The sequence below is a fragment of the Grus americana genome, chromosome 7 (assembly GCF_028858705.1).
Source record: "Grus americana isolate bGruAme1 chromosome 7, bGruAme1.mat, whole genome shotgun sequence".
Taxonomy (NCBI): Eukaryota; Metazoa; Chordata; class Aves; order Gruiformes; family Gruidae; genus Grus; species Grus americana.
The window spans coordinates 37,285,130-37,311,943 of record NC_072858.1 but is presented as its reverse complement, the minus strand read 5'-3'; the positions used below and the strand labels follow the sequence as shown (position 1 = coordinate 37,311,943).

The 26,814-nt window shown below is 55.9% G+C and overlaps 1 protein-coding gene across 5 annotated transcripts in view; it reads left to right on the top strand.

The window, feature by feature from the left end:
- The window catches only part of CDH23 (cadherin related 23), a 207,333-nt gene that overhangs the window by 127,259 nt on the left and 53,260 nt on the right, over window positions 1-26,814 (top strand). For all 5 annotated transcript variants that reach the window (XR_008577914.1, XM_054832459.1, XM_054832455.1 and 2 more), the window contains exons 13-24: window positions 195-353; window positions 15,312-15,376; window positions 15,880-16,117; window positions 16,772-16,877; window positions 17,158-17,285; window positions 20,532-20,604; window positions 20,889-21,005; window positions 21,578-21,690; window positions 23,734-23,841; window positions 25,024-25,213; window positions 26,106-26,251; window positions 26,574-26,793. Coding sequence is in view for 4 of the 5 variants with exons in the window: in XM_054832459.1 (XP_054688434.1) it covers window positions 195-353; window positions 15,312-15,376; window positions 15,880-16,117; window positions 16,772-16,877; window positions 17,158-17,285; window positions 20,532-20,604; window positions 20,889-21,005; window positions 21,578-21,690; window positions 23,734-23,841; window positions 25,024-25,213; window positions 26,106-26,251; window positions 26,574-26,793 (1,663 nt within the window). In the remaining variant the exon portion in view is untranslated. The remainder of the gene's footprint in view (window positions 1-194; window positions 354-15,311; window positions 15,377-15,879; window positions 16,118-16,771; window positions 16,878-17,157; window positions 17,286-20,531; window positions 20,605-20,888; window positions 21,006-21,577; window positions 21,691-23,733; window positions 23,842-25,023; window positions 25,214-26,105; window positions 26,252-26,573; window positions 26,794-26,814) is intronic.

The window sequence follows — 26,814 nt, the reverse complement described above, 5'->3', positions numbered from 1 at the left end:
GCTCCCAAGGGAGAAGGAAGGGGCTCTTTCTATTTTTTTGAGCATCCGTGCTTTGGTGGTTAGCACTGAGCTGGCTCATCTGGTGAGGGATCTCAGGAGAGCGTTGTTTTCTCCATTAAAGAAGAATAGATAACTCTCCCAAGCTTCGCAAATAGTGTCTCCAACTCTCTCCTTCATTTCCCGTCTCTGCCCAGCTCTTTGCAAATGAGAGCGTCCCGGACCACGTTGGCTTCGCCCGTGTGAAGATTAACCTCATCAACGAGAACGACAACCGCCCCGTTTTCAGCAAGGCCCTGTACAACGTCAGCCTCTTTGAGAACACCACGGTGGGCACCACCGTCCTCCAGGTCCACGTGAGTAGGAGCATCCTGGCTCTCTTTGCCATGTCCTTGGTGTGCGTGTGGCTCCGCAATGCCTGTCAGCAAGAGATGGTGCGCTGGGGAGCCTGGTAAGGGAGCGGTGGGAGATGCTGGCGGTGGGGTGTAGCCCTCCCGTGGGCTTTTGGAGCAGATTTTGGAGCTTTGACCTTTCCTCATCTCTGGAGATGTGTGTGTGGTTCCCACCATGCCGGGAGCTCAAGGAGAGTCCTGCACTGAAAGGTCTCATCTGCAGACAGCAGTTTCTCCTGCAGATACTGGTCATGGTGGTCACGGTCTCGCCTCTCCCTCCTCCTCCCTGCACTGGATCCACTGAGTATTTCAGTTGCGTACATGGCTTGTGTCCCGTCGTGTATTCCCTGCTTCTCTCTTACCTTACTTCTTATGAGAACAGATGCTCTGGTACCTAATGAACTTGGTCGCTTCATCAGTGAGAGTGAACGCCCAACATTTATTTTTCAGTGTGAGTTTTAGCACCACCCCGTTTGGAAGCATCATCTTCCTCAACCCAGTTGAGGTCAATTGAACCAATAAAAGGGTGAAGGAGGGAGAAAAGAGGGGCACGGCTGTATTTAGCAGAGTGTGGTGTTAAATGGCTGGCAGCAGAACGGTGGTGCTGCAGACAGGTGGTGACGATAGCGGGGCATTTCCATAGAGCTTGTCCCTCCTTCCTGGGTTGGCGTGAGCACCCAAAATCCCCGGTGAGAAGATAGTTTTCCCAGGGCAGGAGGGAGATGACCGTCTATGTCGGTGCCATTGTGGGGCACAGCAAGAACCAGAACAAACCCTGTGCTGAAAACCAATCTAAATAGGAAGCAAAGCTCATCTGGGATGGGAAATATCAAAGAGGGGAGCATCAAAACTCCACTCCGCTCTCGTGAGACCCCACCTGGAGTACTGCATCCAGCTCAGGGGTACAAGACAGACACGGAGCTGTTGGAGCGAGTCCAGAGGAGGCCACAAAGTTGATCAGAGGGCTGGAGCACCTCTGCTATGGAGACAGGCTGAGAGAGTTGGGCTTGTTCAGCCTGGAGAAGAGAAGGCTCCGGGGAGACCTTAGAGCCCCTTCCAGTCCCTGCAGGGGCTCCAGGAAAGCTGGAGAGGGGCTGGTGACAAGGGCAGGGAGTGACAGGACAAGGGGAATGGCCTGAAGCTGCAGGAGGGGAGATGGAGGTGAGGGTGCTGAGGCCCTGGCACAGTTTGCCCAGAGAAGCTGTGGCTGCCCCTGGCTCCCTGGCAGTGTTGAAGGCCAGGCTGGATGGGGCTTTGGGCAACCTGGGCTAGTGGAGGGTGTCCCTGCCCATGGCAGGGGGTGGGACTGGATGGGCTGGGAGGTCCCTTCCCACCCAAACCAGTCTGGGATTCTATGAAAACCCCCGCTAGGCTTTGGGTGCATTACTCTGCTGTTGTTAGTCACAGAAGAATTTGCTGCCTCCCTGGAGCTCACCTTGCCCCCGGTCACCGGCCCGCGCAGACGTGCCGATCCAGTGAACAAAAGCCCTGACAAAAGGGTTGGGTGTCTGCGCCTGTGCGTAAGTGTGTTTACTCTACAAACAGATGGTGTGAAACTGTACAGAGCCCCTGAGCTGTTCCCATCTGACAGTTATTAATATTTCAAGCAGATGTTTAGCTAGTCAGGCCGTCAGACACTAAACAATGAGATTGTTACTGCGTCTCCTCTTTCCCCAACTTCCAGCTATGCCAGCATTTCGGAGCGAACGCAAAATGCCAGGAGTTGAATCTTCTATGATAAATCAGAATGGATGCAATTAGCGCTGAAATCCAGATTGCCCTCCCAGCTGATCCCAAACTTTTAACAATCCTCATAAAGTACCGGCTCCTCCTGCTGCTGCCGCTCACCTTTGAGGCGCAGCCCTCTGCTCGCTTCCGCGGCGCTGCCCGTCTGCGCCGTGCCTCTCCAACCGTCCCACGTGCCGCAGACAAAAGGGACCGGTGCAAGGACACCGCCGCTGAACGCCTGCTTTCCTTGCTATTAAATTCCTCCGCTTGTTTTTTATTCCTTTTTTTCTGCTTGGCTGGGAGCTCTTTACGGCTATTCCCCCACAGGGGGAAGCCACCTGGAATGCCCAGTTCTTTGGTGGCCACTCGATGACGTCCCTGTGAAAGGGGACTCTTGTTGGCTCCCCCCTTGCTCGGGGCTGCAAAATGCCCCTTTGTGCAAAGAAGCGCAGGTTTTGCACCGTGCATTTTGAGGGGCAATGGGTTTCCAGGGCGCTAAAGGCAAATCAGGAGGTTTATGAGATCGGGATGAACAGGGGAGCGCGTGGGCTGGGCGAGCGGTCGCCGAAGGATGGCAGGAGGCTTCCCACCAGCCGTTGCCAGAGGTGGCCGAGCACAGCTGGCAGGGCAGAGCAGCGCCTGCAGCTCTTTCCCGGTAGGGAGGTGAGCAGCTAAAACCGTGAGGGGCCGAGGCAATGGGAGATCGCTGATCTTCTGCCCAGCCCGACGTCCTGGGGAAGGAGGAGAAGTTACTCCTAGCAGCCCAGAGGACCCTGGGCTGGTTGCCCATCTTCCAGCAGGCGCTTCCCCGCTTGCCCCCCTTGGCTGTGTGCGGTCGGGTGGATGTAGGCGAGGGGAAGGGGTTTTCTTTGCGACCTGGGAAGAGCACTGAGCCGGCCCTGCCGAGCAAGCACGCTTTCCCTTTCCCCGCTGCCCTCTGCTTGGCAAGCTGAAAATGGAAAGGGAGGGGGGAAAAAAAAAAAAAGAGCAAGCAGACTTCATTTGTGGTGACAAATGGCCATTCGTCTCCTCAGCATTTCAGCTCCTAATGTCAGTGACAGCAGAGAAACATTGCCTGTTACACGTATAAATCAACTGTAAAACAACCCGAAGTGCAGGCAGCCAGCAGGGACTCGGAGCCGCTGCCTGCTTTCCGCTCTCTGCCTCTTTCCCTTTGCCCACACGTGCGTGGGCTCGGACACTTGCCCCTCCGGCTTCCTGCGCAAACCTCAGTTACTCCCCTGCGACGGCACAGCCTCGTCCGCCCTCAAAGATTTTGTTTGTCTGCTCTTTGTTCTCTATTTCTCATTCCCTCCGTCTTCCTGTCTGTCCGTTCATCCATCCATCCATCTGTTTAATTCTGTCGGTGAAATGCATTTATCATATAGATTCAGGTAGTCATTTGCTTGCACGAGAACATCTGGAGAGTCCAGACTTCGCAGGAACGGCGCCTGCCGCGTGCAGGGAGCCTGCAATGCGCCCAAAGGCAGCCTCCTCTCCTTTCTCCATGCTCTTGGTCCCTGTGATAAGCCCCTTAGGCCAGAGATTGCTTGTGGGTCTGCTTTTACGGTGACCGGCGTGAAGGGGTCCTTACTTCAGTCAAAGCTTCCAGGGTGCCCCGTAACATAAATCATTGCAGTTTGGAGTTACGCACGTGTTGCACCCCAGCGGCCGAGCGGAGGGGAGAGCGGGCTGTTCGGGGCTCTGCAGTTGTTAGCGACCTCTCCCCAGGCAAACTTCTCTTCTCCCTTGCTCCGAGCCCTGCTGCGCTGGGGAAAGCCGGGCTGGAGAAGCTCGGAGCCCTTCTGCAAGGCTTGGGTGAAGCTGGGAGGTGACCAGAGCTCAGCCTGAAGATATGGGCAAGTTCTGCCCCAGCTACCAACAGATATTGAAATATTATTTTTTTTTCTGAAACAACTGGCCATGAAGCCTTTTAATAACATAACAGAAAAGGTCAGAGAAAGAATTTCACACTTCTTGAACAAGCAGGCAGCTGGTATAACTTCATGCCTTCCAGGAACGAGAGGGACCGAGAACATACACTGCACCCTAAATTATCTGGGGTCTGACACCCCCAGCCAAGTGCTGCCTGGGCAGCTGGCGGCTTTCGATGGGTGCTGGCTTTCCTGACAGCGGGGAGCAGGCTGGAAGGCTGTGCCCTGGAGAGGCGCTCTGGGCAAGGGTGCTGGCGCCGGCACGGGGCGGCGTGCGACAGGAAGCCCTGGGGAAGGACAGTGCTGGGGTGGATGAACGGTCGTTCTTCTCCTGTAGCCATGATCAGTGTCCGCGGTGGGATTAGCAAACATCTTCCAAAGCAAGTTCCAACAACTGGTTTTCTCCTGGGGGAAGAGGAAGGTATCTCCAGCCTTGTCTCTCCTAGGTGAGAAGTCCAGTAGCTGGAGAAGAGGATGAGTTGTTAGTCTAGAGACATGTCCGCAGATCTCAGACCAGATGGAGGATAAATCCGTTCCAGGGAGGGACAAATCGATAGGCAGATGAAGGAGGGAAAAGAAAAAAGGGCATGGTCCGACATCCACACCACTGTCTAACAGTGTCAGTACGAGCCTTGCAGGAAGCGAGGTCTGGCACGAATGGTGACGTTCCCAGGGCAAATCCTCTCTGCGGGGAGAAAAGCAATTGCGTGGGAACAGGGAGTGAGGTGGGAAACCCAGAAGGAATGCCCTCCGCCTTTGGACAAAGCGCTGGGCAGGGGATGATCTGCTGGGGAGGAGCTGATCTGCTGGGGAGGAGCTGGTGGGCCAGTCCCTCTGCCTAGTCCTGTTTGTGTCCAGAGGCAGCAGAAGCCCTCAGGTCCATGCCCTGGTGCTTCTGCTACTCTCCATCCCGCTCCAAGCTGCCTCATTGCCTCAGCGCTTTGCAAGCCCTCGTGGAGCACATCGGCTGAGACGGGAGCAGAAAGAAAAGGCTCGGGGTCCCACGCCCGGCGGCTGTGAAGAGGGCTGATGCTGCTCAGGTCTCTGCTCCTTCCTTCCACAGGCGTGGAGGGTTTGAAAGCGGCCCCCTGGGCTCACATCCCGTTAGCTGTGGTGGGACTGGGAATACCCCATGAGGAGCGAGCTCTTCTGTGACTTGGGCAGGGGAGAGGCATTGGCACTAGATGGAGCTTTCAGCTGGGAAACTTTTTTGGGTAGAAGAAGCTATGAAAACGTGGCCATGGGGTTCAGCCCAGCATCCCCTCCCGGCCTTTCGGCGACGCGCTGGGGCTGCGGCACCAGCTGCGCTCCTCGCGTGCCGTTGAGGATGCTTGGCTGGAAAGAGCAGAGAAGGTGTGAGCGTGCGTTCACGCCTGTCGCACTGAGCCTGTGGCCCGCCCGCGTCCTGCCACCTTGCAAGGGTCGGAGTGTCGTGATGGGTGGAGCGGAGATTGCGGTGCCCCTCCAAAACTGCCTTTGGACGCTGCTGCTTTGACAGCAGCTGCCATGAGCTGGGGTCAGCGTGGTGCCGGCTTCCGCAGAAGCCCAAGATCTGCGTGGTGGCGTAAGGTACGTGCCTCGCTCTCCATCGCTGGTGTATTTGCTAGACTTGGAGGAATGGAGAAGGAGGCTAAGACGACCCAGTGGGAGGTAAGAATTAAGGGGCGGGAGGTCTCCTTAAGCTCCTCGTATCCTACAGATCTGCATAGCGAAGTCCTCCTGAAAAGCTCTGATAACCAAAATCATTAAAGCCCAAACAAACCAAGAGTAACTTGGTTTTAACACGACAATGCGTTTGATTTGCCTTGAAGGGTCTGGAGAAAAATGGTTCTCCGGGGAAGTGTGGAAAGTAATCCTAGCTCCGTGATCCCTCCTCTCCGCTTTATTTGCCCCAGCGTGGCTTGGCTGCGCAGGCTGGGATCGGTGGCCGGGGGCTCCGTCAGCCGGCTGCGAGCAGGAGCGGGCTGGGGAGGCCACTGCGTGGCCCCAGCCCAGGCTCCCTGGCAAAGGGCTGGGATGAAGGGGGAGGGAGACCCGGAGGGGTTTCCAGGGAGCGCGTTACCCGCTGCAACACCTTCATCCCCGACACGAGCGTCTCCCAGCAGAGGCGTTAGCCTCCGCGGTTCCCGCTGCTCTCCTGCCAGCCCTTCCTTACTCAGGCCAGGTCAGAGGAGCCGGCTGCCCGTTCGGGCACCTCTCTCAGGCCAGCCACGCTTTAGAAATAACATTAATGCTTGGTCGGTTGTGCAGAGATTAGTCCCAAGTCCTGGCCGAGTTAGTGACTGCCTTCTCCCGGGGGCCTTACCCGCCCCCACCCTTCCGAGGTTATGCTCTTTGCCTTGCCTTGGTGTCCTCCTCACCCAGAAATACCTCTGCTCGGGGATGCTGCTGGGCTTTCTCCCCAGGACAGCCACCCTCAAGGAGTCTGAAGGGGATGCTGAGACTTCCCAGAGCCTTGAAATGTTCCCCATGCACGTGACGTTTTCGAGTAATCCCGCTGGTGTGCTTTCCAGTTATCTTTTGCAGACCCTCAGGAATACTCTGAGCATCTTCAGCAGTCCACAGACCTCAGGTTATAAACTGCGGTGCCAGATTCAACCATCAGGCATCGATTTCGGCATGGGAATGATTTTCTGTAGCTTTATGGTACGCAGCAAGGCAGGTAAAATAAGCACCGTGTTCCCTCGGGGCTTAGTAATCTGAATCCGTAAGACAGTCTTGTAAGACACACCGACACACCGCTTTCCCTTTTTCCCTGAGTTTCAGATTATGATTTTCAGATTATTTTATGGAGAGGGGGAAGAGGACGTCCCTCTGTCTTTTTTGCAGAATGCATTGGCCTATGTATTATTTTATATATATATATATTTATATATTCTGGTTCACATTCCTGAGTAGTCCCTTTCTGTTGCACTCCATGGGTTGTCCCCTCCCTGATCATCGTCCCCGACACATCCATTTACCTGGATTCTCGTCCTCTCCCTCTCTGCCACTTCACTTCCTCGGGAGAAGCCTTGTTAGTAAGAGCCAAATGAAGTAAATGCGCTAATTAACCTTCCATTACTCTCCTCATTAAGGCAACCTTTAATTTGGTTGGCAAAGTTTCTCTCCTTTCCCACCCAGCTGTCAGTTTTCTTGTGCTTCTTCGATCTCTCTTTGGCCTCGCATCGGGGATGGGAAAATCGATCCCAGCCTGATTTTCTTTCCCCTTCTTTCCAGCCAGCTGTAAACGCCAGTCAACAAGAAAGTAATAATGTAGTTTTCCCACCCTGGGAAGGAGACTTGCAGACATCAATAAGCACCTATTTAAAATGCAAATCACTTTCTCAATCAGCCGTCAGTCTGCTGCTGGCGCAACTTTGGCGGGGGCACGGAGATGCCGTGGTCCATGGGCTCCAGCATCCCGGCCCCGAGCTTTGCGGCGGTCCCGGTGCGGCTTTGGGGTTGCATCCCTCCGGGTTTGTCCGACTCCCAAGTGCACGTGGCCAGCACGGTTGGGATGGGGCTTTGCTTGCAAACCTGGGGTTTTTTCTTTGGTCACCTGTGCAGCCTTCAGGTCTCACCCCACCCTGCGTCCCTCCGTCCCTTCGCTCAAGGGCACCCGCTGTCCCCTAACGCCTGCGTAGCTGCCGCTATCTTTTGTTTCTTGATGATCTCCAAAGCTTTTCTTTCTCCTTTTCCTTAGAGGAAAAGTGAATGCAAGGGACCAAAATAGTCCAGGAGCAGCCTTGAGGGAAAGCCTGTGTCGCTCCAGATTTTGGGGAAGTTGCACGGAGTAAGGAACGTAGCCAGTCGGAGCAGGGAGCGAGGTGGGGAAATACCTCACAAATCAACGGAGGGATGAAAAGGCTTCCAGGGACAGGCACATTCTCAGCTTCTGCAGGGAATCAGGTGGGAGATAAACCATCCCCTGTCCCATCCGTGGTGCCTTGGGGTGCTCTCCTAGCCTTAGGACCGGAGAGTGGTGTAGCACATCATCTCACGGGGCATCGGTGGTCAGTAGAGCAGCGCGTGGGTTTGGGGAGCACAGGTTGGTCAAACACTGGGAGAAGAGGACTCCCAGGTCAGCCTTCATCCTTTCTTTCTGCTTGGGGTGAATGGAAAACGTATCCGAAAGCCCTTGCTGGAGAGGGTGAACGCCAGGGAGGTGGTAACGGGGGACTACCAGCCGAACATCCAGGGAGTTGCAGCGGATGGGCTCAGGAGGAGGACTCCCAGTTGCAGGCTGGAGGGAGGTAGGGCGTGGACTGGTTTGGGGCAGCAGAAGCAGGGTGCGTGCATCCTTGCTGGGAAGGCTTTGGCCTGGGCATGGAAATAAAGGGGTTTGACTGGGTCCGGGTGAGAGCCGGGGCAACGCTCGCCCTTGGAAGGGAGGTGGCAGAGGGAGGACTAATTTCTGGTGTCCTCCAAGCCTGGACTTCGTCCCTCCTTCCAGCCCTTCTCCCCTCCCCTGGCCCACACAGCTCGCCCTCTCCGTTAGCATCTTAATTGATCTTGTTGTTCTCGTCCCCCCCTCCCCGAGTGCTCCAACTCCAGCTGTGCTTAAACAGAACAAAATCTCTTCCAATTTCCCCACTGCTTAAAAGAAAATTGAATCCTTTATCTGCAAGAGGAGAGGAAAACTGCAAATACATGAAACAGTAAATAGTTAAATAATCAAAGCACACAAATCCAAATTGCCTGGAAAGCTAAACATGAATGGCTTGTCGTCTTCCTGCACGCTTCTCTTTTTTAAAAAAATATAAATATACTTGCACTCCTTGTTCCTGTTAAATATTCTTATCAATCCCGCTCTGTAAATAAAAGGAAGGGGAGGAGGGAGTTACCAGGTAGCAGCGTGATTGACGGAGCCGAAGTCCTCGTCTTTCTGTCAGGGCCCAGTGCTCTTTGGCTGTGTTTATCTCTTTAATCTAAATATCAATCCGTAAGACTGAAATGGGGTGGAATAGGAATCATGACAGCCCGAGCGCTGAGGAGAGAGACACTTATTGCAGCTTCTGCAGCCGCTCCCTTTCCTGATGGAGCTGTCAGGAGAAATGCACAGCTAAAGCGCAGAGGTGGGAAAAACAAAACAAAATCACAGTTCCCCCCCCCAAAAAGAAAACCCCAAAGACAATGCAGCCCGTGAGATGGGAAAGAAAAACACGGAGGGAGCGCAGACCTGCTCCTGTCCAAACTGCATCCTGCAAAGCACAAGCCGGGCAGCAGGATCCCCCCACCCTTCCCAGCAGGAGACGGGGTTGGGTGGTTTTCCCTTGCTGCTGGCTTTGGCTGCGCTGCCGGTTTGGGAGGCAGCTGGGAGGTGGAGATGGAGATGTTTTCCCAAGGCGATGCTTGCTGCCGTGCGAACGCCCCAGCTTCACACGTCCTTCTCAGTCGTCCCTTTAGGGCAATCGCCGTCTTCACCTCTGTACGTCCTCTCCCAGACTCCGAGCGAGGGCAGCTCCCTTGCGCTTTCCCACCCGCAGAGCTCCAAGGGAACCGCCGCTCCTGGGAATTTAATCTGTTTTCCCAGCTGGCTTCCCCAGCCCCCTAGCACCCATGTCTCTCCCAAAGCAGCCGGGGCTCTGTTTCCTCGAGCAAAGAGCACCCATGCGAATCAGCACCCAGTGGGTGCTCTTAGCTGAAGCGATGCTGTGGCGTTGTCACCCCGTGGAGAGATGACCTCGTGCAGCCCCTCATGCTGGACAAGGAGCGTCCCCACTGCCCTCTCTGGGAATGCCTCTGCCTGGCAGGGATGTGTTTTGGGCTTCCTACCCCTTGCTGACAAACTACAAAGCCTGCTCTCCGGCTGGGTTTGCTTCACGCTCCGGGCAACCACAGGCTGCGTCCAGATCCAGGGTGAATGATCTTCAGTCCTGCTGGAGAAAGGTTGGGCTTTGCCATTGCCTTTCTCCAGACCAGGATTCAACATGTTCATGTCCACCTCCAGACAAGGACCGGTTTGGCTCTTCCCTCCTCCTTTGCTCTTGTGCCCCCTCTCTCTCGTGCCCCAGATGATGCCCATTAGCCTCGTCGCCTGGATGAAATGGAGTTGTAGGTGTTGGGAGGCGTGACTGGCTTCCAGGAGCTTTTGTGAATACTTCAGAGATCATTGGGGATTTATATTTCCTCCATCGGACTTTGACCTTAATTTCTTCCATTTTGCTGGGCTGTAAAATTCATTAGAGACCCAACAGCAAAGTGATTGAGATGTCAAGCCAGGCAATTGTGCAGTTATTTGATCTATCGGATGTGCCGCTTGCCATTTAGGTGGACAACAGGAGAGTACGAAATCAATACGGTTCATTAGCGGAGTACTCGCGTCCAGCTCCAGCGCGGAGCTCCAGTAAAACCCACTAAGGCGGGTATCTAAATGGTCTTGGTGTCGCCTCGCGCGGTGCGGACCTGCACTCGAGATGCCCGCTCCTCTCGCTCGTGGGCCGTCTGTCTCTCGGCTGGCGTTTTTAAACCCTGGCCTTCCAGCCATTGCGATAGCCCGGCTACGGTAAATTATTCCCCGCTAAATCAAGGCTGCCCAGGCAAGTGTTAACCTCGTTCGCAGGGATCTGACGTCGCAGGGCCCGCTGTTAGAAAACACAATCAAGGAGACTGTTGTTTTCCCCGGTGGCTGGCAGAAGAGGTGGAAAAAAGCTCTGCGATTCCCAGGGGGGTTGATTGGCTATTTTCCTCCCCCCGCCGCCCTCAACCAGGCTCAGCGCAGCTCTCTTGGGGTCATTAGCGGCGATTGAGCTCCCGGCTCAGCGCAGACCTCGTGGTCCGGAGCCGCCGGAGAAGGCGGCAATGGTACTCCGGCATCGCCCCGGTTCCCCGCTCCCATCCTCCCTCCTAATCACGCTTCGCGTGATTAGGAGGGAGGATGGGAGCGGGGAACCGGGGCGATGCCGGACGGCTCCACTCGTGCTTGATTGCCACCTCCCACCAGGCAGCCGTTCTTTAAACGCTTGGGGAAGAGTAAGGTCGGGGCAGGCGATGGTGGCGAAAGAGCCGATTTCCGTCTGGGAAGGGCGTAATGACTTTAAGTAGGTTTTTCCACCGGTTTTTCTGGATCTGGTTTTGCAGCCCAGCGATTGCTTCTCATGGAAGCTCTTGGCCCTTCACCTTTCCCTCCCCCAAATCACGAATCGAATCCCAGTCCGGGTGGATACCAGAGCTGTTGTTCCTCCCGGGATCTGAAGATCACGATAGGCTGCTCATTTTCCTAGAAAAGCAGAAAAAAGTAGGAAGCAGATGGGAATCCTCCCTCTGTTTGCTTTCTCCCGCGGCCCAAGCCCCAGGCATCTTGCAGGAGCAGCGGCGGGACGAGACTCACGCCCGGTCACTCCGGTACCCTGACAGCGTTTTGACATTCGGTAATTGCTTTCCTGCTACGACTCTTTTAAGCACAGAGCCAAAGCCAAAGCAATTTGTTCCCCATCAATTTTTATTTCCTGGTTTCTGCATGCAAGGTAGGGGAGGGAAAACAAAGAGGGCGAACAAGAGCAAACCGAGCCGGGACCCGTTCCGGCAGCCCTGCGCGGATGGAAAGGCGAGAAGGATTTGGCTCCCTTGGCAGGCAGGACGTGGCAGCCCGTCTCACCCCGACAGCGACGACTCGTCCTTCCAACGCGCTTTGCTCACCCCTGCAACCAACCTCCAGCTGCTGAGCCCTGTCCGGTGGGTTTGGGGGGTGAGTGCCACCCCGGGGGGGAGCTCTGCGGGGGATCCACGCTGCCCCAAAAGGCTTTTCCTGGCTCTTTAAGCTCTTCCCGGCTCCTCCTGCCGCGCTCCCTGCAGCTGCTGGGAGTAGAGTTAATCTCGGGCAGTTTAAGGAGTCGTTGAGCGGGGCTCGGCGGATGATGAATGTCGAAACCATTACCGGCGAAGCTCCGTGGAGCTGTTTAAAACTGAATGCTCCCATGTAAATTTCTGCTCCATCAATCCTGATGACACGTCAAACATTGCTATTGTTTCCCCGAACAAATTGGACGACATGCCCTTTCCTGCGGATTTGCCCGCGAGAGCAGAACCGCTCGCCGGCTCCTCACTTTTTGTCTCCGGCTCTGCCGGCCTGCGAGCTGATGGGGAAGGATGGACGCGATGGCCCTTGCTGGGACAAAACGGAGACGTCCAAAATATTTGTTCTTGGGGGATGGCGATGGGTGGGGAGCTGGGCCGTGGGTATTTTTGTACACCTGTGATTCACGCACCGGGCGCCCATGCCGTGCTGCAGCTCGGTAAATTAATCCCTTGGGTTATCCAGGCTTCCTCTTCCTCCCGCTCTCCCGGAGTTTAGCTGTGCAAATGTGGGTTTTTTTAGAAATGGGCTCCGCCGGTAACAGCTCATAAAATACAGATGTGGACCCATGTTTTCATCCTGCCCTTTTGCAGGCTCCAGTGGGCAAATCCTGCTTTAATATTCTGGGCAGGAGAAGAGCAGCCGTAAGAGCCATTTGATTGCTTCTCCAGGTAGAACCCCAGGAAACTTCCAGCCAGATGCCTTTCCTCCTCCGGCTGCGGGGATGGATGCGTGCGTGCCGGGGGGGGGACACCAGTCGGTGAGGGGGGCCAGCCACAGGAAAACAGCTGGCACCCTGGGATGGCGAAAGACCCCGCAAAGCCGTCGGCTCGGTGGAATTTGGGGTATTCTGCAAGCGGGTTGCGTGTGCTCCCCGGGAGCGCTCGGGATGGCTTTGCAAAGGGGGTGCGTGCAGCCTCCCCAGGGGATTCGAGCATCTGAGCATCTTTTTTGCCCTTAGAAGGGAAAAGTTTGGTAATGCAGAAATAAGCGTAGATCCAAAATTGAATATGCTGAGCGTGCATGGTTTTGCTTTTTGCATATTCCCTGTCACGCTCAAGTAACCTGCTCCGTTGCCCTGCATGATGTCCATGACGTTCTGTTGCCAGGAAAGCCATCAAGCAGGCATCACCTTCCACCTCCCCTGGTATAAATCAGGGTAATTAATTAGCCCGGCCGGTGAGGCGGCGTACAGGGCAGAGTCAGGCTGCCCAGCCTCCTGGCTCCTCGCGAGCGAATCGCTTTGCCGTGCCAGCGGTTTTGGCTGGCCCGGCACCACCGCAGCTTGGGGTCCAGCCCCCCGCTCCCGGCTTGGCTCCCCAGGACCCCGCTGCCTCCCACGCCGAGCAGCTCCGTGCTAACCTTCTTTTAACCTTCCTCCTTCCCTCTATTTTTTTCCCTCGGCAGAAGAAAATTACACTTTTTCCAGCGTTGTCTGTCACCGCAATAAGCACTTACAAGTGCAATTGTACGGGACCAAACGAAGGGAATTAGTTTTGCCTGTGCTTTGTGGCACTGTCGGGTGCCCTGTAAATAATTATCTCATCACCAGCTGATCCAGGTGCGTGGAAAATGCCTTTCTGGGCTCTGCTATCTAGGGATTAATGGGACCTAGGAGTTCACAGAGGTGGGCACAGAAGTAATGGCTGGAAAAAATCCTGGCTGGGAGGTCGAGAGCCGGCTCGTACCGGGCGGTGCTGAGGATGCTCAAAGCGCTCAAGGATTTTGGGGAGAGAGGGTCCTTGCCGGCCAGCCCCAGCAGCGCTTTGGGGGTTTGCCACTGCGATTCACAGCTACCTGGGCTGGTGGCAGGTGTTAGGACGGGGGACTAATACCAGTATTAACTTGCTGAGGGAAGCTGGGGTGGGCAGATGGTAGATTAACCCCCCTCCTCCCCAGCTGATTCCATTCAGAAAAGCTCTGAGAAGGGATGACAGGGATAAAAAAGCTCTGCCTGGGGTGGAGCACCTTCATAGGTGTCCTCCCTGGTGTCCTCTGAGGAGCAAGCTGCAGCCCAGATGGGGCTTGGCCCTCCAGGAGCTGGTGCTGCTCGCTCGACGGACATCTCTCTGGGCAGATTTTGACAGGTTTGTTCCATTTTGCTGAATGCAATTGCAGTGCACACGGAAAGTAAATCGTGTCATAGCAGTGGAGAGGAAAATGGGGAAAATCAGTAGGTCTGAAAGGGTGGCTCCACCAGCGCACGCTTCAGCTGGGGAGCATTTTGGGGGGAAAAAATGAATTAATTCCAGTTAGTTTTCCTGCCTTTTCCTTTTTGCCACCCTGCGGTGTGGCAGGTAAACAGCGTACAGGGGTAAAGCGGTTTGATGTGCTCAAGCTCCTACTCTGCTGTCAAGGGTAATCAAGGCCATCGATAAATCAGGAAGGTTTCAGGAACGGGTTGTGTTCCATGCCAGTCCTAAAATACAGCCTTTTGATGTTATCTGGACGTAAAATGTGTCTTTGACCCTCCTTTTTCACAGACCTGTTGGTGTCTAAGTAATCCAGACAGGACTCAATTTAGAAAATATACTGGGGGAGAAAAAGGATATTTTGGGGCTTGTATTCCACTTTCCTCACCTAAAAATAAAATTTTCTGCTCCTTTTTCCTGCCACCAGCTCATGCATATTTTATATATTCATTAGAGAAAAGACTTTAAAACACACATAAATCTTGCCTTGCTCATCCAGAGCTGACACACCGAGTTTCGCACACCTTCCCCAGAAGGTGCCGGTTGCTTAGCCGTGACCAGCCTGCTCCAGCTTCAGCAGCTGGCGCCGGCGTACGTGCATCCGGTCCTGCCGCCGGCAGCGGCTTGGCTGAGAGCCGGCGCTGCACGCCCGCGCCGCAACATCCCGAGAGGCATCGGCCCATCGGTGGGGTCACAGCAGGTTGCGCCCCCGAGAAGGGCTGTCCGGCGGGAGCTGCTCGTGAAAGGCAAGGTCTAAATCCCTTTCCTTGCTACTCCTGCTCTGTGTTTTAGCCTGGGGGGGGGGGAGTTTTGAAGCAGGATAGGTTTTTATTTCTCTCCCCACAGCCCCAGGCGTGCTGTCAGCCCTGCGTGCCCAGGGAACGCTGAGAGCTGTGGATGCGGGGTCCCAGCTCTTGGGCTTCACGGGGCCAGGACGGGTGGCCCACGAGAATTGTCCATGGAGACCTCTATTTCACGTGCACTTCCCAGCTTAGCTTAGCCTGTCGGGGACAGTATGCGCACGTAACGTTTCCCACTGCCAAAACGGTCGGGAGTGATGTGGCTGGAGGGCCGTTATCTGGAGCAGGCTGTGAGTCGGGGATGTGCAGGATAACCCAGGCGAGCACAGGCAGCCCCAGCCCCGCACCTCCCGGGTGATAAATGGCAGCACACAAGGTCCACGCTGGTGCAGAAGGAGGTAAAGAGGATGTAATGGATTCACCAGTGTGTGTAACGCAACGTTCCCGTAAGTACCTTCATTTATTAATTAACTTTTTTTTTTCCCCCCTAGGCAACTGACAATGACGTGGGCACGTACGGGAAAGTCAGTTATTTTTTCAGCGATGACCCCGACCGGTAAGTATGACTGAACCATTGGCATGGCTTTGGTTCTTCAAAATCTTCTTCTAACCTCACTAAGTCGTGACATGGCGATTAAGGGCATTTGTTATGTCCTACCTGCGAGATACCCTATGGAAATCCCACTACGCTGTCTCCCAAAGGGGTGAGTTCAACTTCAGCACGTGCCTGATGCTCAGCACGTTTCATCGCTTTGCTAATTTGGGACATACAGGCACCAGTGTGCTTGGGACCGATAAATGCATGCTGCAGAAGGCACGTGGGCCGCCCAGCAGAAGGGATTTGGGGGCCTCTGAGCCTGTTTCCTCTGCCTGTAGAGCAGCACTCAGGGTTTCTACCTGCACTGAGCTCTTGAAGATGCTCTGGGACCAAATACCCCTCAGAAGCAAGCCATGAACTTCACCCACCGCAGTGCTAGCTGTCAGGCTGCTGCCAGCCTCTCTCTCCATCTCCAGCTTGTGGTCACCAGGGCTTTCCCCCCTCCTCTCCTGTCCCCTCAGTTTCTCACTGGACAAGGACACGGGCGTAATCCTCCTGACGGCTCGGCTGGACTTTGAGACCACGCAGCGCTACACCCTGACCGTCATCGCCCGGGACGGCGGCGGGGAGGAGACGACGGGACGCGTCAGGATCAACGTCCTCGACGTCAACGACAATGTCCCCACCTTCCAGAAGGAGGCGTACCTGGGGGCCCTGCGGGAGAACGAGCCCTCCGTCACCCAGGTGGTCCGGCTCCGGGTGAGGGACCGGAGCGGCTCCTCTGCGCGGGATGCACCGTGGGGAGATGGGTGCGGGTTAGGTCTCCCTTCACCCCTGCTGCTGTTCCTCCTGCATCCCTCCCGAAAAATGCTTTGCACTTGACTGCAAAGTGTACCTGGGTGCAGTGCTGCAGCCGTGAGCTGCCTCCCTCCTCCTCCTCTCCTCTCAGTCCTGTGCCTATAGGGCATCCCCAGGACCTGGGGTTTTTCCCAGGGAACAGGCACTGCCTCTGTATCGCCTTGCTCTGCTCAGTAAAGTCAGCAGGCACGGAGGGGAAGGCGCTCTGGTTGCTGTTGATGGAGCCGTAAGCCTCTGCTGTAGAAGGCAGGCAGCTAGGGCAGACTGTTTGCTCCTTCGGCACAAGAATAAACTTTGCCATGATGCAAGAGCACAACTTTCCTTCTGTGGGCTGCAGGCAGGAGGGAGAGGTGGACCTGAGCCCTTCCTTGGAGGTGGGATGGGAGCAGAGGCTGGTTTACAAACCCCCTTGGGGCCCCTCACGAGTGCCTCTTCCTCCATCGCTTTTGCACTCTCCTTGGGCGCAGCCTTCACCTCCCATCCCCTCAGCTCTTTCCCGTTGCGCGTCCCCATCGCATCTCCTGCGTTCATTTATCGCCTCTACTCGTGCCCTAGGCGTCTGACGAGGACTCCCCTCCAAACAACCAGATCACGTACAGCATCGTGCAGGCATCCGCCTTCCGCGACTACTTTGACATCACGGTGTCAGAAGGGTACGGAGGTAAGCGCTGGTCCCAGGAGCACGGTGCCCCTGACGAGCAGCAGCAGCTCGGGCTGTGCTCGCACCCCCGCAAGCAGTCGTGTCAGCAAGCTTTAAGAAGCTGCTCCAGCAGTTCCACCGCTTGTCCCGACCTCGCGTTGTGTTTTCGGGGCACGGCCACCTCGAGCAGGCACTGTTGGCCCCGGGGAGGCGGTGTGGATGGGATACCCCCCCGAGCCTGCCTGCTGTCCTGTTCAGTGTGCGAACGTCCCCCTGAGCGCCCCGCTTTGCATCCTTTCAGTTATCAGCGTGAACCACCCCCTCGACTACGAGCAGGTGGCCAACGGGGTTATTTACCTGACTGTGATGGCCAAGGATGCCGGCAACCCGCCGCTCAACAGCACAGTCCCCGTCACCATCGAGGTGTTTGTAAGTACGGCACCCGACGATCCTGTCGCGGTTTCCTTGCAATCGCTCCGTAGCAGTAACGTAAATCCATCAATAACCCAGCAAGACTATCCCACCCCGTGGATGTGCACGCGTGGATTGCAATTACATGTGTCTCGTATATGTGTTGTATACGTTGGTTAAAGAAATGCTGTCCCTGACATTTGGTAAGGTCTGAGTGCCAGAGGGCGGGTGAGAATGTCTCTGAGGGGATGTCACCACGGAGAAGCGCAGACAGGCTGTCCTCACCCCGTGCGCCTCCTCCCTCTCCTCGGCCGTGCACGATGCACAGGGAAGCTGCTGGCAGTAACGTGTAGGAGCCCCGGCTAGCCACGGGGCGAGGAGCAGAGCTGGGGACAGGGTGGACATCCACCCTCTGCCCTTGCTTTCAGCTGGGGAGGTTCATGGAGCACGTGGTGAGCCCTTTTCTCAGCTCACACGGAACTCCCGCCTGGGATGCTCTCCGTGCCGGTAGCCGGAGGCGCTCACTGCAGCTCGGACACAGAGGAGAGAGCTTTGGCTGCGCATTAGCGCTTGTAGCGTCGGAAATTATCGGTCCCTGAATCAATCACGGGCAGTTGCTTGTTTATGTCCCCAACGCCAGCTGTCCCGGCCGGGCTGCAGGCTTCACAGCGCATCTCATGCGCCCGTGTAGGTGCAAACCCCCTCGAGGAGGGGTTGCTTGCCGGGAGGGGTAAAGCATCGCGGCCTTCCTCGGGAAGATTAGATCAGACTGTCGCTTTGAGGCACATTGTGGATTGAGGGCGTCTGGAGGGAGGCATCAGCGACGGAGACAGTTTGCTTGATAACCTGTCAGTCTCGTGGTGATGGGATCTAAGCCGGGCTGGCGGCAGCGTCAGTCTGGGAGGGCAAAAAAGATGAAGTCCACGGTGCCGTAGGATGGGAATGAAGTCCCATGAGCACGCCTCTCCTCCAGCTCCCTCACCATGCTCAGGAGAGGGGGAGTACGGCAGCGCTTGGGGGGGTGAGTGGCAGCTAAATACATCCTGCCCATGCTCTGCTTTAGACAGCATAAACATCTCTTTCTAAAGACCACACTTCAGTGGGTCATCTCCCCCGGGCTGAGTCTGTGCACTGGTGGGGTTTAAGTAACTGTCACTTTTCCCACTCTCAACCAAAAGGATTTTCTCTCAACTGGAAAAAAAAAAAAAAAAAAAAGCCAGAAAATGAGGAGGAAGCGTTTCACAACAGCACTTGAGGAACAAGAGCCGTGAAAAGGCAGAACGAGAGTGAGTGTGGAGGGAGGTAATTTTTTTTTTCATCCTTTGGTTGTTGGTTTTTAATAAAGAAGTCAAACTCGCCTTGTAGATTTCCCATTAGGGGACAATACGCTTTTGTAGAGGGAGCTGCCGAATCAGAACTAATAGCGCGCACCACGCCGGGATCCGGGGAAATATCACCGCTAATAAGTTTCTGCCTCGCTCCCTGCCGCTGACGCCCTGTTCGGGGCGATGAGCCAGCGACTTGGAGCGTGCGTGCGTCTGGAGGAAAGCGGGTGGTGCGATTAGCGCGAGTGGCTGCGACTATCGGCATCCCCGAAGATGATGTGACGGCTGGGTGAGGGTGTAAGGAGGAAGGCTGAGGGTCAGGGGGCTGGGGGAAGCTGGTTTTTAGCGTCTCAGCTGGATGCCCTCTCCCGTGGGAGCGGAGGAAGCGTGCTGGGTCCCGGCTGGCATTGCTGCGGGAGGCACGGAGGAAGGTTTGCGGCGAGGAGCTTTGGAGTTCACGTCGCCAAAGTGGGAAATGTCCTTCTCGAGCAGAGAAGCCACGCAGCGTGCTGCAGGCAGGCGCACGCCAGCTCTGGCCAGATGGAGAACCGGCCAGGAGCGAGCCGCTGCCTCCTCGGGAGCCGGCTTACCGGGCCGTGGCGGTGCTGAGCACGGCCTGATGAACTCAGGACCGCTAACAAAACGACGCGGCGTCTGCTCTGGCTTGCGTCCACTCAGCCTGGACCGCAGCACGGCTCACCCGGGTCCGGCTGCAGGTGGCACGTGGATGCGTGTTCGGTCTCTCCTTTGCCTTTAACCCGCCCGGATCCCCTGGCTTTGCCCTGGGGTGATGACCCTGACCCAGCTTTGGGAGGAGGAGGAGGAGGGACGTGTGGAGGGCACCCCAGGCAGCAGGCAATTTCCTCATTACCCTCGGAGGAGATGTGGTGAAAGCTGAGTGATGCAAAGGCTGATTAAAGCCCACCTGCTTCCAGCAACGAGAGCAGAGGATGGCAATTTAATTGCAGCACGATGGGCATCGTTGGCACGTGAAATTGCCTCAAATATCAAGTTCAGTGGCAGCAGGAGCAGCTGAGCTCGCAGGTCCATCAGCGGCCTCCAGGTAGAAAATGTCTCCAGAGCAGCCCCGGGGAGGCGGCAAAGTCTGTAACGGTGTTTTAATGTCCTGGCGGCTCCATCCTTCCCTCCGTAGGCGGTCGGGTTTGCTTCATTTAAGGCAGATTCTTAACATTGTTTAAACAGCATTTAAAGCCCTCCTGGGGGAGCTTTAAACTGGTCCGAAATCTGTTGTGAGGGATGTCTCGAGCAATTGCTCCTGCCTGGTTTTACCAGACCGGCCATAGTCGCTGGCAGAGACAGGCTTGGAGGGAGAACATTGGTATGCAAACCAGCTCCCCCCCCGCCCCCGAAAATGCTGTAGCTGCTCTCTCTGCAGACACCCACAGCATTCCTTCGCTGAAACAAAGACAGCCAAAGCTCAGCAGCTCCCCTGGCCAGTCCAGCCTGCCTGGTGGCCTCGTGGCCAGGGCGACTCGGGTGACCCGGAGCACTAAGCCACGCGTGTGCCGCTCCAAGAGGGAGGAGCAGGTCTGGGCACGACGCTGCCGCGCTTTGTGCGGCGTCTGAGTCTTCCCAGGGCTGTGGCGGAGGGAGGAGCGGTTCAGAGGACGCTTGGCTGCAAAGGGCAGGTCAGACCTGCTGTGTAGCGGGTAATGAGGTAGTCGGTGTCGGCCCCTCTGTATGGCTCAGCCAAGTCACTGACAGCCAATTTACCTTAACCCGAGCTGCCTCCGTAATGAAACCACCTACTCAGACCTCCGGTGCCTTGCCCCTAAGGCCATCTTCCCCACGCCGATGCCTTGAGCTGGTCACATCTGGAGATGCAGTTGGGCAGGAGCATCCCCGTACCAGACTTCGGTAGCTGTTTGACCATTTTGCTTTTTTCCCAACCAGCCTCTCAACTTTCTCTTTGCTTCAGGATGAAAACGACAACCCCCCTGCGTTCAGCAAGCCCTCCTACATTATAACCATCATGGAGGACATCATGGCAGGTATGGAGCACGGCCCCGCTCCTTCTCCAGGCTAGCAGAAGGGCCCTGGGGGTCTTACAGCCAGAACGGGGTGGGTGATGGCTTTTTGGGGAGAAAAAAAAGCCAGACAGCTGGCAGAGTTTCATAGCCATGGGGTCTGGGGGTTTGGCCCCACTGTGCATGCAGGTGAGGCGACCCCTTGGCCAGGTGACCTGCAGGAGCGATATGGGGGGACAGAGCAGCTGGGGAGAGCCACTCTGGGCTGCGAATGCTTCATCCCAGCCCTCATCTCTGCCTCCCCCAAGGAGCCACGGTGCTGTTTCTCAATGCTACGGACATGGACCGGTCCAGGGAGTACGGGCAGGAGTCGATCATCTACTCCCTGGAGGGCTCCTCGCATTTTCGGATCAACGCTCGCTCAGGTGAGCCTCCGTACGTGCTCTCCCTCCTTTCCTTTCAGCTCCCTCTTCCCCCTGTTTTCTTCCCCATCGCTTCTCCTCTTAGCCTCTCGCCTTCCCCCGTCCTTCCCTGCTTTCCCCCGAGCAGCCTGCTTAGGAGAAACACGATTTAAGGCATTCGCCAGGTTTCAGCCGCCGGCGCTTTCACCATGAGAGCTTTGGCAGGGGCATCGGTGGAGGCTCAGCTCCTGCTGGGAGTGACGCCTGAGAAAAGGCTTTGGCTGCGAGGGCTCACGTTAGCTGAGGAGCTGCTGCCCGCCTGCCCTTGCTCGCATCGTGGTTTGGCTCATTCTGGGCAGGAACGAGCACGAGGGATCGCAGGCAGTTGTTAAATGGGCTCCCGTGGGAAGCCGCAGCACGACGTTTGCTTGCTGACAAGCTGACCCTTCTGAGGTCCATCTATTTGCAACCGAATCAGGAGAAGGGGCCCCTTTTGTGAAGGATCCTCTCTCTGTTTTGGAGCGTCCCTTTTTTCCCACCGGTGCTCCTGTTCACCATACAACATCTCTAATCCCTCTCCTCTCCCATGGCTGCAGGAGAAATCACGACGACTTCTTTGCTGGACCGGGAGGCTAAATCCGAATACATCCTCATTGTCCGGGCGGTGGATGGAGGTGTGGGCCACCATCAGAAGACAGGCATCGCTATGGTGAGTGAGTGAAGGTTCCCATCTCCTTGAGCCGGCGGTGCCCGCCTGGGGCTGGGGTTGGGGAGGGCTGCCCAGGCACCGATGCTTCGGTTCCCCGTGCTAGCGGTCTTTAATTTCAGCTGGGTGAATGGGTAAGGAGCGCACGGGGATGGCTGCCCTCTGGGCTGCCCCCACCGCTGCTCGCAGCCCTTGCCGAACGCCTGTCTGGGCTGCGTAGACCTTGAAGTCAGGCTCCTTTTCCTGGCGAGCCATCCACCCAGAAGCCACTTGACCTTCCAGCTCTCTGCCTGTCCAGCTCTCCGCGCGAAGGCGGTAACGGGTACCTATTCCACCCGCAGCACGGCTCCCTTTGTTCATGCCTCTTGAGAAAACGCTTAGCTGGAGAGCCTGCAGGCACGCTTAGTCGTTCCTGATGACTACTATTCACATGCTGCCCGGATCAAGGGTTTCCAACCGGTTTGCGATGCCTGGGCTCCTCAGAAGGTTCTGGTGGAGGTGCAGGCCATTGTACTGCAGATTAAAGCCTACTGCTTTGCCTTGCCCTTCGCAAACGTCAGGGAGACCCGTTGTTTGCAAAGGGTTTGTAAGAGTCTCTGGAAATATCAGGAGGTCAAAAGCCAAGGATCCATCTCTCGCTGCTCGTGGCACCATGTTGGTTTGAACATTTCATAATATTTGGGTGCTCTTGCTGCTGGGGTGCTCGGCTGGGTTGCAGGAGAGGTGTCCCACGCAACAGGGTGATGCAGAGAAATAGTGCGGTTGCGCTGAGGGGATGCCTAAAATAATTGTCACTACTGCTGAGGGACATCAGGATGTGTATGATCCAGGTAGCAAACTAGAAGCTCCCTGAGGAGCCTCCCGGAGGCACATGACGGCCTCGGCTGGGCAACGGCATGGCTCGTTGGATGCCGGGTTCCCCTTTAGGGCTCCAGATGAGATGATGTTCTCCTAAAAGCTTTTATTGAAAGGCAAAACAAGGGTTTTGCAACACACGTTGCAACGGGGGGGGGAAGCATCATGGTTCCTAAAAAGTTAAAGAATATTAAAACTCTGTGAGAAGTGGGTGGCCAATTAAGTTTGTCTACTGTCATTAGCAAGGATACCCACCCGGGACTCAAAGCTGTTCCCTATAATCCCTTTCGATCTGGGAATAAGGGTCCATTCAGGGGCTTTGCAAGGTGATGGACAAGCGCCTGGGGTGCTCAGAGTAGAGGTGGGTCACCAACCTTCCCCAGGGACCACCGCGGTGCCTTGGCTTGTGCAGGGGCACGTCCGTGCAGACCGTGGTGTCCAGCTTTGCCTCTTCTACCACGGGGTGGCACCAGCAGCTCAGCCTGGTGCAGCAGCAGGACCCGATTCCTTGGGGACAGAGAAGAGAGACCCCGGGAGAAGCTCCACCGAGACACCCTGCGTGGGGGTGGCAGGCACCCGGGGCTCCCTCCCGCCCCTCTGCCCCCCTTTCCCTTGAACTGCAGCTCTTCCCCTCGGGCACCTCCGCAGGCTCACAGGCTGGATTGAAACGGGCGATGCGGGGAGGCGAGAGACTCCCAGACAGCAGGATGCGTCCCGCGGGCTCGGTACTGTCACTTAGGGGCCGTTTCTCACGTTGAAAATGAAGATAGGTGACGCTTCAGGGCACCGTCCTCTCCCGTGCTCTCTTGTCTTTGCACCTCTCACCTCCTGGTCCCTTACGCTCTCCCGATTTCTCATTTATTCCTTTTTTGTCTTGCTTTTTACCAGTCACTCAGGTTTTTTTCTTTCCGTACCGATTTGCATCCCCCCCCACCCCCACCAGGGTAACACACCTCGTGCCCCTGCGGTTCCTTTAACCGCGGGGTATTAAGCACACGTGAGCCAAACCGAGAGCAGATACGCCACAGATGGGTTGTGAAGGTGCAGGAGGTCATTTTTCTGCGGGTTTTCCCCTCCGGAGGATGAACGTGCATCGGGTACCCGGTGCCGCTGTACATCCAGGGAGACACGCCGCGCTGCCCCGGGAACCCGTACCGCCTGCCGCAGCGTGGCTTGCTCGTTCTCTCGCAGGTGAACATCACGCTGCTGGACATCAACGACAACTATCCCACGTGGAAGGATGAGCCGTACTTCATCAACTTGGTGGAAATGACCCCCCCTAACTCGGACGTCACCACGGTACGTGCGAGGGAAGGCGGCCGTCGTGCTAAAAGCCTCTTCCTTTCACCCGGCTCGGCTGGAGCAGGGAGTCACCTCCAAACCGGTGTCACCTCCAGCCAAGCGCCACCTTGCAGAACTCCATCTAAAAGGTTACTGCCGCCCGTCCCAGGTGTTTCTCCTCTCTTCTGCCAGGACTTTTTATTTTTTTTCTCCCCAAATTGTGTGGGTTTTAGCCAAATTCTCCTTTTCTTAGCTTCGCCTGCGACCTCCTTCAAGGACCTCTCGGAAAGACATTGATTTACAGCCTTTCAAGTCCCTCTGGTGAAATAAAAGAGAAAGAGAGAGGGAGGCTTACACTCCATCACGCCGGGAGAAAAAATGACGGGCACGAAACGGAAAATAAATGAGGGAAAAGTGAAGAGAATCCACAGAAATCATATAAGGGGGAAGGCTGCGAAAGAAAAGGAGTTTTTTGGGGGGGAAGAAAGGTCTGGCAGCGCAGCCCCAACCAAAGCACGGCGGTTTTCTGCTCGGCGCCTGCTTGAAGTTGTCTTGCCTTTGACATCCCAATTAGTTGCTGGGAAAATAATTATTGTGTCACCGATACGATGTAAATTCAGCTGCGAGACAAGCAGCGGGGGTCGGGGAAGTTATGAGTGCAATGAAGTTGGGGTTTGGTTTCGTTTTTTTTTTTTTTTTAATGTAAATGTCCCCTGTAATTAAAAATGTCACAGGGAGAACAATAAAGCACAAAATGTCTGGCACGGAGGAGAACTCACCAGTGAATTATTTCCAGCATTTCCAATGTGGCAGCGCAAGTTCCTCAGCGCGTCTCTTTGTCCCATTTATTTTATTTTTCTGAAAGGCGCTTGTTTTCTAGCTGGTTTTATTTAAAAAGAGAAAAGCCCATTTGCTGCACGCCCGTGTCTCTCTTGCCATGCCATTACCTCCCAGGCTCGCAGGCCAATTTCGGTGAGATTTAACACCGCAATAGAGGTCTCAAGGGTACAAAATCCCTGCAAGTATCGTGAAAATATACGGCGGTGTGGGGGAAGGAGAACTTCTTGCTGCTGCTGGGGTGGGGAAGCCTGTCATGGGAGCTCAGCCTCGTTGTTAGACGCCGGCGATTCTACACGGGGACGCACGGTGGGAGTTAATTCCCGTCACTCTGCTTTAATTTTTGCCGTTTCTCCGTGGCAGGTGGTGGCCGTCGACCCGGACCTGGGGGAGAACGGCACGGTGGTGTACAGCATCCGACCCCCCAACAAGTTCTACAGCCTCAACGGCACCACAGGCAAGATCCGCACCACCGGCGTGCTGCTGGACCGCGAGAACCCCAACGCCCAGGAGGCTCAGCTCATGCGGAGGATCGTGGTGTCGGTCACCGACTGTAAGCCCCGCTTCCGTCCCGCTCCTCTTTGCCACGGCGGTCTGTCCTGTTGTGCTGTAGCTGGAAATCGCTGGGGCTCAGGTTGTGTGAGCGTTGCCCTCCTCTTCCTCCGCTTCCCCTCCCCGATGGTTTTCGAGCTGAACTTTTCTCACCTTGATTTTTCCTTTACGATAAAGCTCCTTTATTTTTTTTTCTCTTGTTTTGAGCAGAAGTGCAAAATATGTTTTGGGGTTTAAAAGGATGAGAGGAGGTTAAAACCTGCTGCTAAACCAAACCTGAAACCCTCAACATGCGAGCGCAGTCACTTCTGTAGCAGCCCTGACAAACGAGCCCGGGAGGCAGAAACTCCCCCTCTTCTCAGCCTGGCTCCATCAGTCTCTAGGAAAGCCAATTGAGCCTAGCGGGGAAAAGAGCTGGTCAAGTCGCGAAACGTCTTTTTCTCTGGAAATAACATCTCAGGGAAACTTTTTAAGAGGAAAAAAAAAAACCAGAGAGGGAGATAAAGATAATTTCCCATTATCCAGCTGGTTTCTGGGAGCCAGCGGGCACGTATAGCCTTAACTCTGCCCCTGTCTATTTTTGCATCGCCTCTGCACCGCGCTAAAGCCATCGTCCTATCCGGGCTGCCAGGGATAAGGACAGATTGGTGTTACTCTTGGTTTTTAGCTGCATGCACGGGTAGCTGTCGGTCTGCCTTGCATGCCTGCTGCCAGGGAGAGGTTTTTCCCTGCCAGGGGACTACGCCATTAGTCCGATCAGACAGGTTAATGCCGCGATGGGGCAGCCCCATCCTGCATGACCGTCTGCATAGGGAGCGAGGGCTTCTTTTGGGGGAAAGGGCTGGAAATGGCTGGAGGTGTTAACCCTGAAACCCTGTTCGTGGCTTCCTCAGGCGGGAGGCCGCCCCTGCGAGCTACCAGCAGCGCCACGGTTTTCGTCAACCTGCTGGACCTGAACGACAACGACCCCACTTTCCAAAACCTGCCCTTCGCCGCCGAGATTGCCGAGGGCCTTCCCATGGGCTCCTCCGTCTTCCAGGTGAGCGTGCCCCATTGCTGCCGTGCCCGGGGAGGAGCTGCTGCTGCTGCTATCGCTTCTGCGAAGCAGGCTGGCGATTCTCCGTGCTCTCCGTGCTCTCCATCTTCTAGCAACACAACTTTGGGGGGGGATGCAGAAGAGGTTGTGGCATCCCACCCCATGCGCTCGCTCCCAGCATGGGGGGATGCTCTGAGACCCCTTTGGTTCAGCCCAGCATCCCTGGGGGCAAAGAAATGCTCAGAGCTTACGTACTGTGATTTTCATCGTCAGGAGATAAGCGGGGTCCCCCATGCTCACCCCTTCCCTCCGCTTTCCCCGCCAGGTAGTGGCCATCGACCTGGACGAGGGTCCGAACGGGCAGGTGACATACCGCATGCAGGTGGGGATGCCCCGCATGGATTTCCTCATCAACAGCACCAGCGGGCTCGTCACCTCCACCGCCGTGCTGGACAGGGAGAGGATCGCTGAGTACTACCTGCGGGTGGTGGCCAGCGACGCCGGCGTGCCCTCCAAGAGCTCTACCAGCACCCTGACCGTCAAAGGTGGGTGTGCCGATACCCCTT